The 16025-nt window shown below is 41.3% G+C and overlaps 1 protein-coding gene across 3 annotated transcripts in view; it reads left to right on the plus strand.

Annotated features, from left to right (window-relative positions):
• LOC126284737 (codanin-1) overlaps positions 1–16025 on the plus strand; it is a 157654-nt gene that overhangs the window by 13935 nt on the left and 127694 nt on the right. For all 3 annotated transcript variants that reach the window (XM_049983875.1, XM_049983874.1, XM_049983876.1), the window contains exons 3-4: positions 6244–6998; positions 11777–12687. In XM_049983875.1, coding sequence (XP_049839832.1) covers positions 6244–6998; positions 11777–12687 — 1666 coding nt within the window. The remainder of the gene's footprint in view (positions 1–6243; positions 6999–11776; positions 12688–16025) is intronic.

Consider the following 16025-nt stretch of genomic DNA (forward strand, 5'->3'; position numbering starts at 1 on the left):
ATGGCCATTCATGTGGACTGAAAGCTTGCTGGTTGTCATGCCCAGGTAGAATGCAACACAACGGTTGCAGCTTAGCTTGTATATCATATGACTAATTTCACAGGTACCCATGCCTTTGATGGGATAGTTGATGTTTGTGACACGACTGCAGTAGCTGGCAGTGGGAGGATGAGTGGGACAGGTCTTGCATCTATGTCTGTTACAGAGATAAGAACCTAAAGCAAGGTGTTTGGGACGTGTTGGGTGACTGGAAAGATAAGGCAAAGTAGATCTGTTTTTGTACAAGGCGGCAAGTGTAATTACGATCAGCAAAGGCCTCAGTGAGACCCTCCGTATATTGTGAGAGGGACCGCTTGTCACTACAGATGCGATGGCCACGAGTGACTAGGCTGTATGGAAGGGACTTCTTGGTAAGGAATGGGTGGCAGCTATCAAAGTAAAGGTATTGCTGGTAATTGGTAGTTTTATAGGGACAGAGGTACTGATATAGCCATCTTTGAGGTGGTGGTCAACATCAAGGAAGGCGGCTTGATGGATTGGGTAGGACCAGGTGAAGCAAATAGGGGAGAAGATGTCAAGGTTCTTGAGGAATGTGGATAGCGTGTCCTCACTCTCAGTCCTGATCACAAAGATAGCATCAACGAATCTGAACCAGGTACCAGGTGAGGGGTCTGGGATTCTGGGTGTTTAGGAAGGATTCCTTTAGATGGCCCATGAACTGGATGGCATAGGATGGTTCCATGCTGGTGCCCATAGCCGTAATCTGGATTTGTTTGTAGGTAATACTTTCAAAGGAGAAGTAATTGTGGGTGAGAATATAGTTGGTCGTGGCAACTAGGATGGAGGTGGTTGGTTTGGAATCCGTCGAGCACTGGGAAAGGTATTGTTCAGTAGCCGTGGGCATTAGGGATGTTAGTGTAAAGGGAGGTGCCATCAGTAGTGATGAGCTGGGCACCATGTGGTAAAGGGACATGAACAGTTGAGAGACAGTGGAAGAAATGGTTTCTATCTTTTATGTAATAGGGTAGTTGTGGGTAATAGGCTGAAGGTGTTGGTCTATTAAACCAGAAATTCTCTCAGTGGAGACACAGTAACTGGCCACAATGGGGCATACTTTAGGAAGCGTGTAGAAGACAGGAGTTCAGGGAATGTTAGGGGTGAGGAGAGCGATTGTCTCCAAGAGATTTTCTGGGATGGGCCTAAGGTTTTGAGTAGAAACTTGAAATCCTACTGGATTTCAGGAATAGATCACTGTGGCAGGGTTTGTAGGTCGATGAATCTCACAGCTGGCGGAGTCCTTCTGCCAGGTAATCATTGTGGTTCAAAACAGCAGCAGTGGAGTCTTGTCAGCAGGTACAATAACAAGGTTTTAGGTGGTGGATTGCGGATCTTTCTGTGTTTGCAGGGTTGGTTTGTATGCTGAGGAATTAGGAGTTTGGGGTTAAGTAATTCTGGAAGGTTAACTGGGTGATTTGGTAACAGTGTGTGGGGGGGAGAGGGAGGGGAGGATCACGGCTGGCTGGAGGTGTAAACTGAGTCAAGTAGGTTTCAACATTGGTCTTTGGTTGAGTCTGATTGGTAGGGTTGGTGGCAAAAAAGTTTTTCTACTGCAGGGACCCGGAGGAGCAGAGAAGGTCTTTAACAAGTCTGGCGTGATTGAATTTGAAGGTGGGGCAAAAGATGAGGCCCTTCGAAGGGACTGATACTGTTGCAGGACTAAAGCTTTTGGAGGAAAGGTTTGTGACTGTGTTTCAGGTCTGATTAGTTTCTGGATTCTTTGTGGTGGTGGGAGGGAGTTTTGGATTGCGGGGTAAATGTAGTAGGTCTGCGAGACAGGTATTTTCAGCTATGAGGGGACGTGGGAGAGGTTTGGAGGTTGTTGTAGAGATAGTGGACTGTGGTAGTCCAAGGCAGAAGTAGGAAATGAGCAGGTTGGAGGGTTTTTTGAGGTGGCATTGTGCATGTTGCTCTAGTTCCTGGAGGGCAATAGTTTGAATGTATTCAATAAGACATATCCACAGAAAGATCCTCACTCCACCATCTAAAATCTAACACCAACCTTATAACCTGCTGATAAGGTCTCCACCACTGTTGTTTTGAACTGCAAGGATAACCTGGCAGAAAGACCCCATCAGTTGTCAGACTCATCCACCTACAAACCCTGCCACAGTGATCCACGCCAGAAACCCAGCAGGATCTCCAGTCTTTACTCAAATCTGCGAGCCTATCCCAGAACCTCTCCCCAGAGTCCATCTCTCTCCTCACCCATACCATTCCTCACACTCCTACCTCCTCCCTCCTACATGCTTCCTAAAGTCCATAAACCCAACCATCCAGGATGCCCAATTGTGGCCAGTTTTGTGCTCCCACTAAGAGAATCCTTGCTCTCGTAGACCAACACCTTCAGCCTATTACCCGCAACCTACCCATTTACATAATAGATACCAACCATTTCCTCCACAGTTCATGTCCCTTTACCACATGTTGACATGCTCATCACTATTGGTGTCACCTCCCTTTACACTAACATCCCTAATGCCCATGACCTCACTGCTAGTGAACACTACCTTTCCCACTGCAAATAGATTCTAAGCCAACCACCTCCTTCCTAGTCGCCGTCACCAACTATATTCTCGTCCACAATTTGAAGGTATTATCTACAAACAAATCCAGCATACAGCTATGAACACCAGAATGGCATCATCCTATGCTAACCTGTTCATGGGCCACCTAGAGGAATCCTTCCTAAACACCCAGAATACCAAATTACTCACCTGGTTCAGTTTCATTGATGACACCTTCATGATCTGAATCGAGTGTGAGAACACCTATCCACTTTCCTCCAGAACCTTGACACCTTCTCCCCCATTCGCTTCACCTGGTCCTACTGACTGATCAAGCCACCTTCCTTGTAGTTGACCACCACCTCAAAAATTGCTGTATCAGTACCTCGGTCCATACCAGACCTACCAACCACCAGCAACACGTCCACTTTGACAGGTGCCACCCATTCCATACCAAAAAGTCTCTTTCCACACAGCCTAGCCACCCATGGCTGTTGCATCTTTATTGACGAGCTGTGCCTCTCACAATATACAGAGGGTATCACTGAGGCCTTTACAGATCGTAATTACCCTCCCAGACTTGTACAGAAACAGATCTCCCATGCGTTACAGTCACCCAATACTTCCCAAAGCCCCACTGTCCAGCCACAGAGGAGCACTTTCCTTTTGACTCAGTACCGCTCCGGACTGGAGCAACTGAATTACATTCTCCACCAGAGTGTTGACTACCTCTTGTCATGCCTTGAAATGAAGAATGTCCTGCTCACTATCCTTCCTGCTCCTCCCACAGCGATGTTATGCCATGCACCAAACCTGCACAATATGCTGGTCCATCCCTGCACAACACCTGCTCCCAACCTCTTGCCTCGTGGTTCATTTCCCTGTAATAGACGTAGCTGCAAGATCTGTCCATACATTCTCCCACCCTCACCACCTACTCCAGTTCTGTCACAAACACCACCTATACCAGGGGTGGGCAGGATTCCTGCACGTGAGCGGTGCACTTGCACGCGTGCAGTTAACAGGTGTTCTGCATGCACACAGGGGCAAGCTGGCCACCCACTTCTCTCCCATCCCCACCATACTGTCTCTCCGCTTCTTCCTCTGTAATGCGATTTGTTTCCTAGCTTGCTTTATTGAATGAAGGCATAAGGTTAGTAGGAGTGCTTGAAAGAAATCATGGTTTGAAAGAGCACCCATTACCTATGATACATTTTATTTAATTATCACAGGTGGAATTTACAATATGTTTAATGTCTGGAAGACATTTCGCAAATTAGCTGATTTTCTCCTTGCAACCCTGTGTTCAATGCATTCGTGTGTCCGGTAATGTAAACTAAAAATGCAAGGTCAGCAACCCACTCTGGATCTTCTAACTTGGGATTCTACCTTCCTTTGTCCTTTAAAAACTGATTTACTGGTATTCTCATCTTAAAAAATCTTTTGAGTACATTAGTGTGGCTAAGCCAGCGGACTTCACTGTGGTATGGTATGTCACCGTACTCTTCCCCGATTTCAGCTAAATATGTGTGAAGCTGTCTATACGTAAGCCCTTGGGATCTCAAATAATTAACTGCCCGAATAACAACTTGCATGACCTCCCCCAGTTTTGCTGCTTTTCCACAGAGTACTTCTTGGTGCAAAATGCAGTGGACGACGTACAATGATTCTTCTGTACATTGTAGCCTTTTTCTTAGTAAGCCAACGAATCCCATTTGTTCCCCTTTCATTGCAGGTGCTCTGTCTGTTGTCACTGACACCAAATGTTCCCAGTTTGAGCCGTCTGAATCAACAGATTCTTCAACAGCTTTTAGGACGTCCACGCGGGTGGTCGTGCTTTATATCATATATATCATATCTAAAAAATCCTTTGTTACGTGCAGAGCAGTCTCCACACTGCGGACATAAATCACTAATTGCGCTGTGTCTGAAATATCTGTGGACTCATCGAGTGCATTAGAAAATGCACTCCTTAATTGACGGTAAACGTCACCTGCCATGACACTTATACGACGACTTACAGTCTGCCGAAAGAGAGTGACAGCTCGAAACTGATTTGCATTCAGTGGGCAAAGTAAATCAGCACCATCATTGATGCACTCCTTTATAAACTCACCTTCAGCAAATGGTGTTTGCAGCTCTCGCTATATTAAGCGCAATCTTATAACTTGCACGTACCTCTGGGCTATCATTGTTGTCGTCCTGAAAAATTGAAAACAGTGCCCCATAAAATGTTAAATCAGTTAGATGAGAGACATGACAAAAGAAAGTCGCAGATCTCTTGTGAGAACGGCAACATACGTCAGATTCATCTAGTGTGGTCAGATCGCTCTTCTTAAGCTTAGTCAGTTTCCCCATCCCTCAGAATCCGACAATAAATTGTACTCGTCCTTGTGAAATTTATTACAATGACATTCAATACTAAACTTACACTGACCAGTGAGAATACTGCCACATATTAAACATTCCAAATTTTCATGTTTTGCACAAAGAAAAAATGATTCTCCCATTCCTTTTTAAAAGAGAGCAGATCTCCACTTCTCCGTTTTCTTGATTCACTCTGCATATTCCGGTTCTTAAAATACAACATTCACTACGTAGGGGATCCTTTGCATCAACGTCCACAGCTTAGCCTGGTACTACACCGCCGCAACCTGCCGGCTGTCGCCACTGCCCCGGTCGACGATTGCACGCGAGCAGCACACGTGTAGCACTGTGCGCTCATGAGCCTCGTGCAACGTTTGCCCACCCCTGACCTATACCATCAAAGGCATGGCTACCTGTGAAACTAGTCATATGATCTACAAGCTAAGCTGCAACCACTGTGCTGCATTCTATGTGGGCAAGACAACCAGCAAGCTGTCTGTCCGCATGAATGGCCATCGACAAACAGTGGGCAAGAAACAACTGGACCACCCTGTTGCTGAGCATGCTGCCCAACATGATGTCTTTGATTTCAATGACTGCTTCACAGCCTGTGCCATCTGGATCCTTCCCAACACCAGCTTTTCTGAACTACGCAGGTGGGAACTCTCCCTGACATATATCCTACATTTTCATAATCCTCCTGGTTTCAACCTTCGTTCGTCATTGTCCTTACCCATGTAGTCCCTTCCCCCTTCCCCATTCCCATTCCAGCACCACACGGCCATCTATTCCACCGACATACCCAGTCTCTTTAATTCTCCCCTTTCATGCTAACCTCCCCTGCCCCCTCCTCTCTCCCCTGCCCTCCATCTAACCTCCCGACCGCACATAGGTGCCCCACTCTCCAGCTCACCCAGCACACTCCCAGCAGCACTTTACCGTCCCACACCACTACCCTTCCTGCACCAGTCACCTTCTCACCCACATCCAGTTGCCTGTCCCACAATGCCCTGCTGCTCACAGGCTGGCTCCAGCTGCCATTGAATGTTGTCATGTGTGTGTGAATTATGTCTGGGTGAGTGTGTGTATGTTGTCTAATTTTGACAAAAGGCTTTTTGGCTGAAAGGTAATTATGTGACAGTGTTTTTGTTGTGCCTTTCTGCAACTCAGCATCTCAGTTACAAGGTGACTAGCAACTATCTTTTCTATTATATTCTTACATTCTATCTAAGATTTTCTATTGTTTAATGTAAAAGTCATTACTTATAAGTACTGTTCTTTTTATTTATTCATTCATTCATTTATTTTTCAGTGCTCTTAAACCATCTCCTTCTGCAACAACTCCTCTAAAACCAACAAAGGCTAGAGCTCAAAATGGAAATTTTAGTTCCGGCTCAGTTTTAAGACGGAACAGTGAGAATAAAGTCTCAAGACCTAAGAAAGTAGAGTTGTTTCCATGCAACTTGCAATCAAAACATACTTATGAAGTGATCAAAAATGATAAGCTCAACAACATAGGGAATCGTGCATCTGAAGAGACAACCATATGTAATTCTCATAATGCACGGAAACAAAATTCTGGACAAAAGCTTTTAGAAGACGAGTTGAGAACCAAAACTTGTCACCTAGAGAACAGAGATAGTCCAAAATCTGAAACAAAAAAGAAGGTAGCTCTGACGAAAGTTGATCCATCAACTCCAAAAAATAGATGCTCACAAATTTTTAGTCCAACTGATAGTCCTGAACATACACGATCTATTTTTAGCTCCGTGTCACCCTTGTCCAGGAGTTCATCAGATCCTGCCTCACCATCTCATCACTGGGAAAAAATTCAATTCACTGGAAAAATCAATAAGCCATGTAGTACTTTTAGTCTCAATGACTTCATTGTCAAGGATAGTAACAGGAGTTTGACCAAGAAGAGGGGCCATAGGAATCAAACTCATGGTCATGGGTTCTCCAATATCAATGAAGAAAATGTGCAACCATCAAGGAGCCAGAAACGACGAATAAAGCCTACAAGATTAATTACTAATCAGAGTGAAAAACCAAATGATAATCAGAAAGGTAATACTCACATATATATTTATTTATCTTTTCCTCACCTCCTTTCTAATCTCCTTTGTCTTTGTGTTTTGTTGAATCTTTTTGTGGGATATGAGTAATTTCTGCATGGAATACAAATAGTGGAATGAATAGAAATAACCGTTCATGTTATAGTCAAGACATTGATTGGTAGACAAAAAGAACCACCACCTTGTAGCAAAGCTTTCAGACAGTGTCCACCTTCCCAGTTGCCCAGTTTGGCTGCAACAATTCTCTGTGTGCTAGAGTTTAATCATGTTCATATACCTTGATGTGAGACAGAAATCTGTTGAATTGAATCCGTAGTAGCTAAAACTTGTCTCAGAGTACAACTATTTGTAGTGATATATTCTGGCTGCTCCATGCTTCAAACTTAAAACTGTTATTCATATAACAATACATGCCAGTCAGTAAAGTGCAGAGTCCAGAATAAAGTTTGCATCATAAGCGTACAAGCTGCATCTGTTGGTAATAAATAATATATATGTGATTAAATATTGTGACACCAACCATCTTCTACCACCTCAGAAGCATTACTTTTCAGCACGTCTTTTTACAGTTTTTTTGGAGCCCTGTTTCCATTTATTTTAGGGCAGCTAAGGTATCTATCTTTCAGAATGCCCGACTGCCATTCTGAATTCATCACTGGAGAACTAAACCTTTCATGGCACCTTTCTCTTTCATGGTGAAAGCCATAATAAGCAATTTTCTACAGCTGGACTTTGCCCTTTTTTATTTGTCTGCCACCGTAACTCATACAGCTCCTAAGTCACTGCCTCTGCACACCAGAGCTGCTGGGCCTGCGTTCACTCCTTCGCTTTCATATGTACTCAAAGAAATCGTTATAACAGCATGTGCTAGATTAAGTGTAGTAGTGTAATCTCCTCTTAAAATCACTCTTCTAGTTTTATCCAGCATGAATAAATTTGTTTGCATGATCCATATAAGTATAATTATACAAATCAGATCTGCATATCAAGCTGAACGGAAATTTACTAGCCAAAATACTAGACACTTTTCACCTTTTCCCTAATTTTTACTGTCTCTTTTAAAATAACCACTTTGAGCTACAGTGGAATGAACTATGGATGTAGGTTGCAGCAGCTATGCAGAGTTGAAGAGGCTTGCACAGGCTAGAATAGTGTGGAGAACTGGATCAAACCAGTCTTTGGACTGAAGACCATAAGAACAACATATTCTGCTTAAAGTGTTTAGTCATGTAATATTATTATCCATGAAATTTCAAAAACAGGATATTTTGCTATCTTCAAATTATTCCTGGTGGCTGTCAATGATTTCTGGGGGATGTTCTAATGTAATGTTACTCTCCTGTTATCCCATGCCAGTGCTGTTGCTCAAATGAAGGACCCGGGCTTTTCCAATCGACAATACATTATTACCCTGCCAAAGTGAGATATGAAGGTGATGATGTGCTTAAAAAAATTCCAGGTTTCATCATATAAGGGGCGATCAATAAGTTTCCGTTGGAGGGCATTGCTGTAGTGTATATGCAATGTAGTGCGTCTCTGATGCAGGTATAAGAGCACCGTGTGTGATAAGTGTGGAAATGTGAACTATGGTGAAGTTACTACTATTTACATCCAAACAGCACCAAAGTCATGTTAGTCTCTTCTTGGCTGCAGAGAGACAAATGCTAGTAAACATCCATTGGAGAATCAAGAATATATATAGGCAGCATGTCTGTCAGAAACCACTGTTGTGGAATGATGTGTCACCTTCACGATTACCCCAAGTCCCCATATTGCAAATATTGTAGTGCAGAAAGTACGCCAACTCAAGAACTCAAGTGAGAGACACTTGAGCACCTGCCTTGTAGTCGTGATCTGTCCCTGTGTGATTTCATGCATTGGGTCCCTTAAAAAAGGCCTTGAATGGTTAACAATTCCTGTTGGATATGGATGTGCAGGAGGAAGCTACAGACTTCTTCAAGCAGCAGGACATGGTGTTTTACCAAATGGGCACCATCATCTCCTGAGACGATTGGCTCAATGCTCACGGAAGTTTTGCCTGATTGCCGTACCGATTCTTAATAGTACAGTCGTTGAACAGAAACTTTTTGAGCACCCCTTATACAACTACATCAGTGAATAAAATCGGCCATGGGAAACAACACCCGCTCCATTCACCGCCATCGCCTTCCACCATGGTATAAGTGTTTGAGGATGGTCAAAAACTGACCTAATCCAGTTGCAATCAAAATAAATGTTTTTGCGGTCGAGACTGTTTGTGTCCATTTTTGAGAGCACTGTTTAGCTATGGAATATGGGATGATAAAAAGTAATAATTAGTTTTCCTGTTAGGACTCTGCAACCAAAAAGGCTGTTGAAATTTTCTATATTACTAGCTCCTGCAAGTGAAAAGCAAGCACCAGAGTGATAATGTGATATGTGATTTATTCATCTCATTACGTACAATTTTCAAATCATTTGATTTGATGTACAGGAGACATGTCAAGGTTTACAAAAGAAACTTTTTTCACTTTTTTAAGAGAAATATAAAAGTTTACATTATATTTTGCATTTCTAATTTACAGTTACAAAAGTACATAAAATAATACATGTAATAAAATCCCTATGTTGAGACTGTGAAGCTGTCCTCAATGAATTCATTGACAGAATAATAACACTTTTCCACCAGAACAGTAAAGAGCAATCTTTTCATTGAACCAAGCTCCATTTTAAATATATTACTGCCTTTTATTTTATTGGAAATTTTTAACACCATACGCCCTGGCATTTGGGCATAAAGTAGTATTTACAGATAGGTGGTATGCACTGTGAGGAAGTATTGCCACACCATTAGACCCATTATGTGATAAACTGTTTTCATGGGTCTTCTCAAGACTTCATCAAGTCTGATTGCTGAAATATAGTGTGTAATAAATTAATTTGCCAAGAAAACTGTGCTATAAGATTTTTCAGAAAATTTTCTCTTTGATTTTTTCTTTGTTAGCAGCACTGTTGGAACTGTGCTGGCTTTTTAGTATGTTCAGTATATCTTGAAAGCTGGAGTCATAAAAAAGCGCCCTTTGAAACAGAATATCTTTTAAGTGAGAAAAATTAATATGTACTAGAACAAACAGATAGGGTGTGGGAGAACAGTGGTCAAGGTCTTTAACACATCTACCTGAGTGTAAGATAATGGGCAATCGCCACAGATGCACACAAGCAGGTTTCAAAAAAACTTGGAAGTAACAGAGACTAAAGAGCAGACATACAGTGGCTTGTAGACCTACATTAATGCAAAGCATTTAAGACAGAAGTATTCAGATTGTGGTAAGTTCTTGGGTTTGTTTCAGTTCAGTCTCACTTAATGAAGTTAAATATGAGCCTATATAAAAATTGAGAAGGTGGAGTGTAACAATACACAAAGATCGACAGAACTTATTGGGAGAGGAAGAGGTTTCTGACAAATTTGAGAGTATATTTTCTTACCTTTTTTTATGTATATATGGGGTCGTTAATAATAGTTGCAGATTTATTTGACGTGAAACCAGGAATTAGAAACCCAACTACATCACTTTGTATGGCGATAAGGTCATGAATTCAAGTACAGGTTTAGTGAAATATAAACTAATGAAATTGTCCAATGATTTGAAATTAGTTTGTTCTCTTATGATGTCACTTATGCCAATTTTTTGTATGTACTACAAGAGCTATAGTGTTGTTCTTTCAGGTTCCAGTGTTCCTTTATTTTCAGTCATGAAAAGTGAATGTTAGCACTTCTTCACTAAGAATTTCAGCTCCTTTTAATACAACACAATTGTTTCTTTGATTTTTGGCCATGAGACTTGTTTGGCAAAAATTTTAAAATTTCATCTGTTATCCAGACTGCAGCCTAACATTTAGATTAAAGCTTTTTGGCTCACTCATTTTTAATCTCTTGATTTGCTCTTGTATCCCAACTGGAAGGCGGCCCGTGGGTCTGCTCCTGTAAACTGAAGGGTAGGCTGAATGCAGGAAGTGAGTAGGAGCAGGAAAAGGTGAAAATCTCTCGGTACAACTTTTTACATAAAAGTACATTTAATAGAGAATATTAGCCAATGACTTATACGTAACTTTTGGTAAAGATGAGCACATAGGTGCAAAATCTTAGAACCGTTGTAAGTAGTGGAAATTCTGTATATGAAGTGAAGCTGAAGCGAAGTGTCCAGGCTGTCTGCTCTTGATCAAATGGGCTGAATCTGGAGCGGAGCTCGTAGAGCTCCACAGCGCCAGCTAGAGGGCGGTGTTGTTGGTGTCTCTCGTAGTGCCAACTTAAGAACTTGCACCTACACTGTAGCGTTGTAGCTATCGATACCACATTTGCTATTATATCATTTTTTCCTATACCACAAATTTTAAAATCAGCTGTGTATATGGATTGATTTTTCACTGTGTGGAAATTGTTACTGTCTTATTTTTTTTATCCAAATTGTCTCATAATATTTTAAAATGGGTTTGAAAGTCCTCAGTGTTGGTGGCAGAAGAAATCTTATCATCATCGTCATCATTATTGATTGATTTTCAAAATACTTTAATTGCCTCATTGTCAGTTGTTTCAGTTCCATTTTCAAACAATTAATGACATGTTTTTTTTTTTTTTTAATATCTTCATGGCATTGTTTAGTTTAACAATGAAAAATATGAGAGCTTTTGTTAACAGTGTGAGTTGTAATTTATTTGCTGAACTGTTTGTATCACATTGTAGCATTGTTTCATTACACTATCATTTTGTGAAGGAGTTTAAAATTATTTCAGGAGGGGATGATGTCGGAGGCTTTGGAGTTATCAAGCGACCCATTGAACCTAGCACACCTTTTAGAGAAGTTCAAGTTTTAGAGAAGCCTCAGCCTTCCAGCACAAGTTTCCAACAAGAACGTGACCTGCTGCGGCAAGAAAGACAGAAGAAACAGGTGTCACTGAAGAACTGTGATGATGATGGAGGGAGAGAAGAGTGTTTCCCTGCCTCAGTGTCACCACAGTCAGTGCAAAGGTTGAACCCTGTCCTTCCCCAACCAGATCAAGTTACTTGCCATGAACAGCTTCTTTCTATGTCCACTCTGTATAGTCAGCTGCTCAACTCTGGACTACTTCCAAATGTCACTGCCGAGATGCACTTCATTACATCACTGCTTGTTGCAGAGGAGAGAACAGGTGAAGAAAAGTGTGTTGGTTACTTTGGCACTGTGCACAATTGTGTATTTTTTGCAGTGTCAGTACTTGATAAGTTGCGACTGGTTCTGGAACTTTTGGACTGCGCGACACTCCAGTTACTTGTTTCTAATAAAGCATTAGAACTATTTTCACCTGATCTGCATCAGCATTTGCAGAGGAAGTTACAGGAAAGAGACTTGGAGGAGAAACTGAAGACCCCAGAAAATCTGCAGTCATCAGTTGGCAACGTCACTTATCGGCCAGATGAAGATAGCAGAGATAACTTTCCCACTGATCAGGCATTCTATACCTTCCGGAAACAGCGTGATGCATTTTATGAACTGTGGCAGGTGTGGGAAGCTGAACACAACCAGCGTAACTGGTCATTCAGTGTAGCTCTTGGAGCTAGGATTCGATCACTTCTCTCATTGCACAGGGATCCATCAAATTATATTCATCTAGCACGTTTATTTCGTTCACAGTTGCTCACCACGTGCCGAGTCCCAGAAACTGATGTAAGTATCTAATGTAAGAATATGAAAATGAAAATTATTTCCTACTGTTATGTACTTACAAGTATTGAATTCAGAAATATGGGGTGCTTGTATACGTGAACAAAAGCTGTAATGTGAAAGTTGCAAGATTTGTTGTCAACTGTTTGGTAAATCTTTGCAATTTGGTGCTTAGTCCATCACATATTCATCAGCATTTGTACATGTTTATTTTAGAAAAACCATAGTTGCCATCACAGTGAACATATATTCATCAGCAGCAGCAATCAGTTGACAACCACGACTGGAAAAAGGTCTCTTCCAAACTTGCCATGAAATGCAATATTCAGCAGTGTTTTGCTGTGTGTCTTTTTAATGTCATATAACCACTTTTAATTAGATCATCATGTCAGTGTTTTCCTGCCTGTCTGAATTCAGAGAAGATCTTCCATGACCAATCGTCCATCTATTTGTAAAGCTAAATCACAGTTTGGAGATCAAAAAATTCCTCTAGTGCTGCTAAAAAAAGTTCAGCTGATATGAAAGCTCCTTGCCTTAATACTCCTCCAATTCTGAATGTTCCACTATTCTGACAAAATTTGTTAGAATCTGTAGAATTGAGAGTTTACTTCAATTTACTAATGTGCTTTTGTATAAATATTGCTGCTCATTTTACTCACAGCTGTGCTCTTTGGTTCCTAATAGCTGAGAACTTTTCTTGTGGAGCATATCAGTGGTCTCAAAACCTGTGCTCCCTGAGGGAATTATCCAATTGGAACAGAAATCAGTAGATGTGACGTACATGCACAGACAAAGAAATCATTTCGGTTTTAGAAAAATTGGATGATTTGTTCAAGGAAAGGAGCTTCACAAATTGAGAAAGTCAATAATGTGTTGGTCCACCTCTGGCCCTTATGCAAGGCGATTTGGCTTCATGGTGATTGACAGATTTGTTGGATATCCTCTTGAGAGATATCATGCCAAATTCTGTCCAATTAGAGCATTAGATCATTAAAATCCTGATCTAGTTGGAGGGCCATACCCATGTGCTCCAAACATTCTCAATTGGGAAGAGATCCAGTGACTTTGCTTGCTAAGATAGAGTTTGGCAAGCACAGAGACAAGCCATAAAAAGTTTTTGCCATTTGCCGACGGGTTTTATCTTGCTGAAATGTAAGCCCAGAAAGACAGTCACGGAGCGTAACAAAATGTGTAGAAAATTGTTGGTGTACTGCTGTGCTGTAAGAGTGATGTGGATGACAACAAAAGGGAAATGGCACCCTCAGACCATAACTCCTGACTGTCAGGTCATATGGCAGGCAACGGTCAAGTTGATATCTGATTGCTGGCCGATGGGACTTCAGACACGTATTTGGCCTGAAATCTCATTGACCAGAGTAGGATTATCTCCAGTGATAAGTTCTGCTTGAAATTGAGCCCTGATGACCAGTGAAGATGCGTCCGGAGACAGTGGTGGGAAACCAATCAGACTGTCACACACATTATGGCCTGAAAACCAGTAGTGATTGTCTGGGTTGCTGGCTGTCATTGCTGCACCCTTACAGGACAGTGATATGGGAGGTGGAGGGTTAAAAAAATTTAAAAGCTGTATGTTTTCAAATTGTTTACAAAAAAAATACACTCTATTACAACTAATATGTTTGTCCCACCGGTGCTTTCACTGTTCAAAACACCTTTTTGTAGTAATCTCTAGAAATGGCTGACAGTTTTCCCTCGTTTTTGCTAGGCTTCTTCAGTGTTGTTAAATCAGTGTCCTTTCGTGCCCCTTTTCATTGTGGAAATGAGAAAAAATCACACACAGCCAGGTCATGTGAATAAGCTGCATGGGGCAGCAGAATCATGCCATTTTTAGCCATTAACTGTCTTAAGAGCGATGGCTGTGTGTGCAGGTGTGTTGTCGTGGTGGAAGAACCAGTCTCCCATCTGCCACAAATCACGTCTTTTTGCAAACACTGTTGCAAAATCATCTTAAAATTTCCAAATAAAAGGTTCGATTGACAGTCGTACCTGGGGGAACAACTGTGAATGAACTACACCCTTGGCATCAAAAAAGAAAATCAGCATTGTTTTGATGTTGCTGTGTTTCTGGGTCTTAACCACTGCACCATTACTCATCACCTTTGACAGAAAATCTGGATCAGTTTCGAGCTGTTCTTCAAAGTGCGACATGTTTCAACTCAATGTTTCTTTTGATTGTCAATCAGAACCCAACAAAACTAACCTTTCATTAAAATTGCCTGAACTGAGCTCCAACATAAACCACTAATCTCTGGCAGTTGATCAACTGACTTTTGGTGGTCTGTGAGCACAAGCTCTCGAATTTTTTCAATATTTTTATTGATTCGGGCAGTTGATGGATGTCCAGGACAATGTTTGTCATCAATTGACATGTCGCCATTTTTAATCGAGCAGACTACTACTACACTTGAGTTTTTCCCTTAGCTTCATCTTGGTAAGCTGCTTTCAATACTAAAACAGTTTCAGAAGTATTTTTACCAAGTAAAAAACAAAATTTCACAGCTGCACATTGTTCATTTAATTTTGCCATTATAAAAAATGAAACAAGAACAAAGCAGTGCAAGCAAAAACAATCACTGCAGATCAACAGAACAACCTAGATCAACAACACAGGCAGCACAGAACTGCCACTGAGATGCACTGTAAACACCTTGTGGCAGAAATGCATATGATATAAACCCTGCCCACAGTAACATTATTCCTTTGTTGTTGTTCCCCCTTGTATGGTGATGATATTCTGTGTCCCATTATGTTACCTGTCATGGCAAGCCATCCTGGACTTACATTTCAGCAAGATAATGCCCATCCACAAATGGAAAGAGATTCTACTGCTTGTCTTTGTGCTTGGCGAATCCAACTTAGGCCAGCAAGGTCGCTGGATCTCTCCTAGTTTGAGAATGTTTGGAGGATTATGGGCAGGGCCCTTCAACCAGCATAGGATTTTAATGAACTAACAGGCAAATTGGGAAACATTTGGCATGATATCCCTCAGGAAGACATCCAACAACTGTGTCAATGTGAAGCCAAATAACTGCTTACATAAGGGCAGAAGTGGACCAACGCATTATTGAGTTGCTCAATTTGTGAAGCTCTTTCTCTTGAATAAACCATCCAACTTCTCTGAAATTTTAATCGTTTGTGTGTCTGTACATGTATGTTACAGCTACTGATTTCCTTTCCTTTCCTTTCAGACAATTCCTTATAGTGTATTTTAAAAATAAATTAGATACAGGGTTGACCTTAATAAAATATTTATTGACAATGGTAACCAGTTTCAGTCAAAATGTGATGATCTTCAGACCGTATACACTGAAATTTAAGTA

The sequence above is a fragment of the Schistocerca gregaria genome, chromosome 8 (assembly GCF_023897955.1).
Source record: "Schistocerca gregaria isolate iqSchGreg1 chromosome 8, iqSchGreg1.2, whole genome shotgun sequence".
In the NCBI taxonomy this organism is placed as follows: Eukaryota; Metazoa; Arthropoda; class Insecta; order Orthoptera; family Acrididae; genus Schistocerca; species Schistocerca gregaria.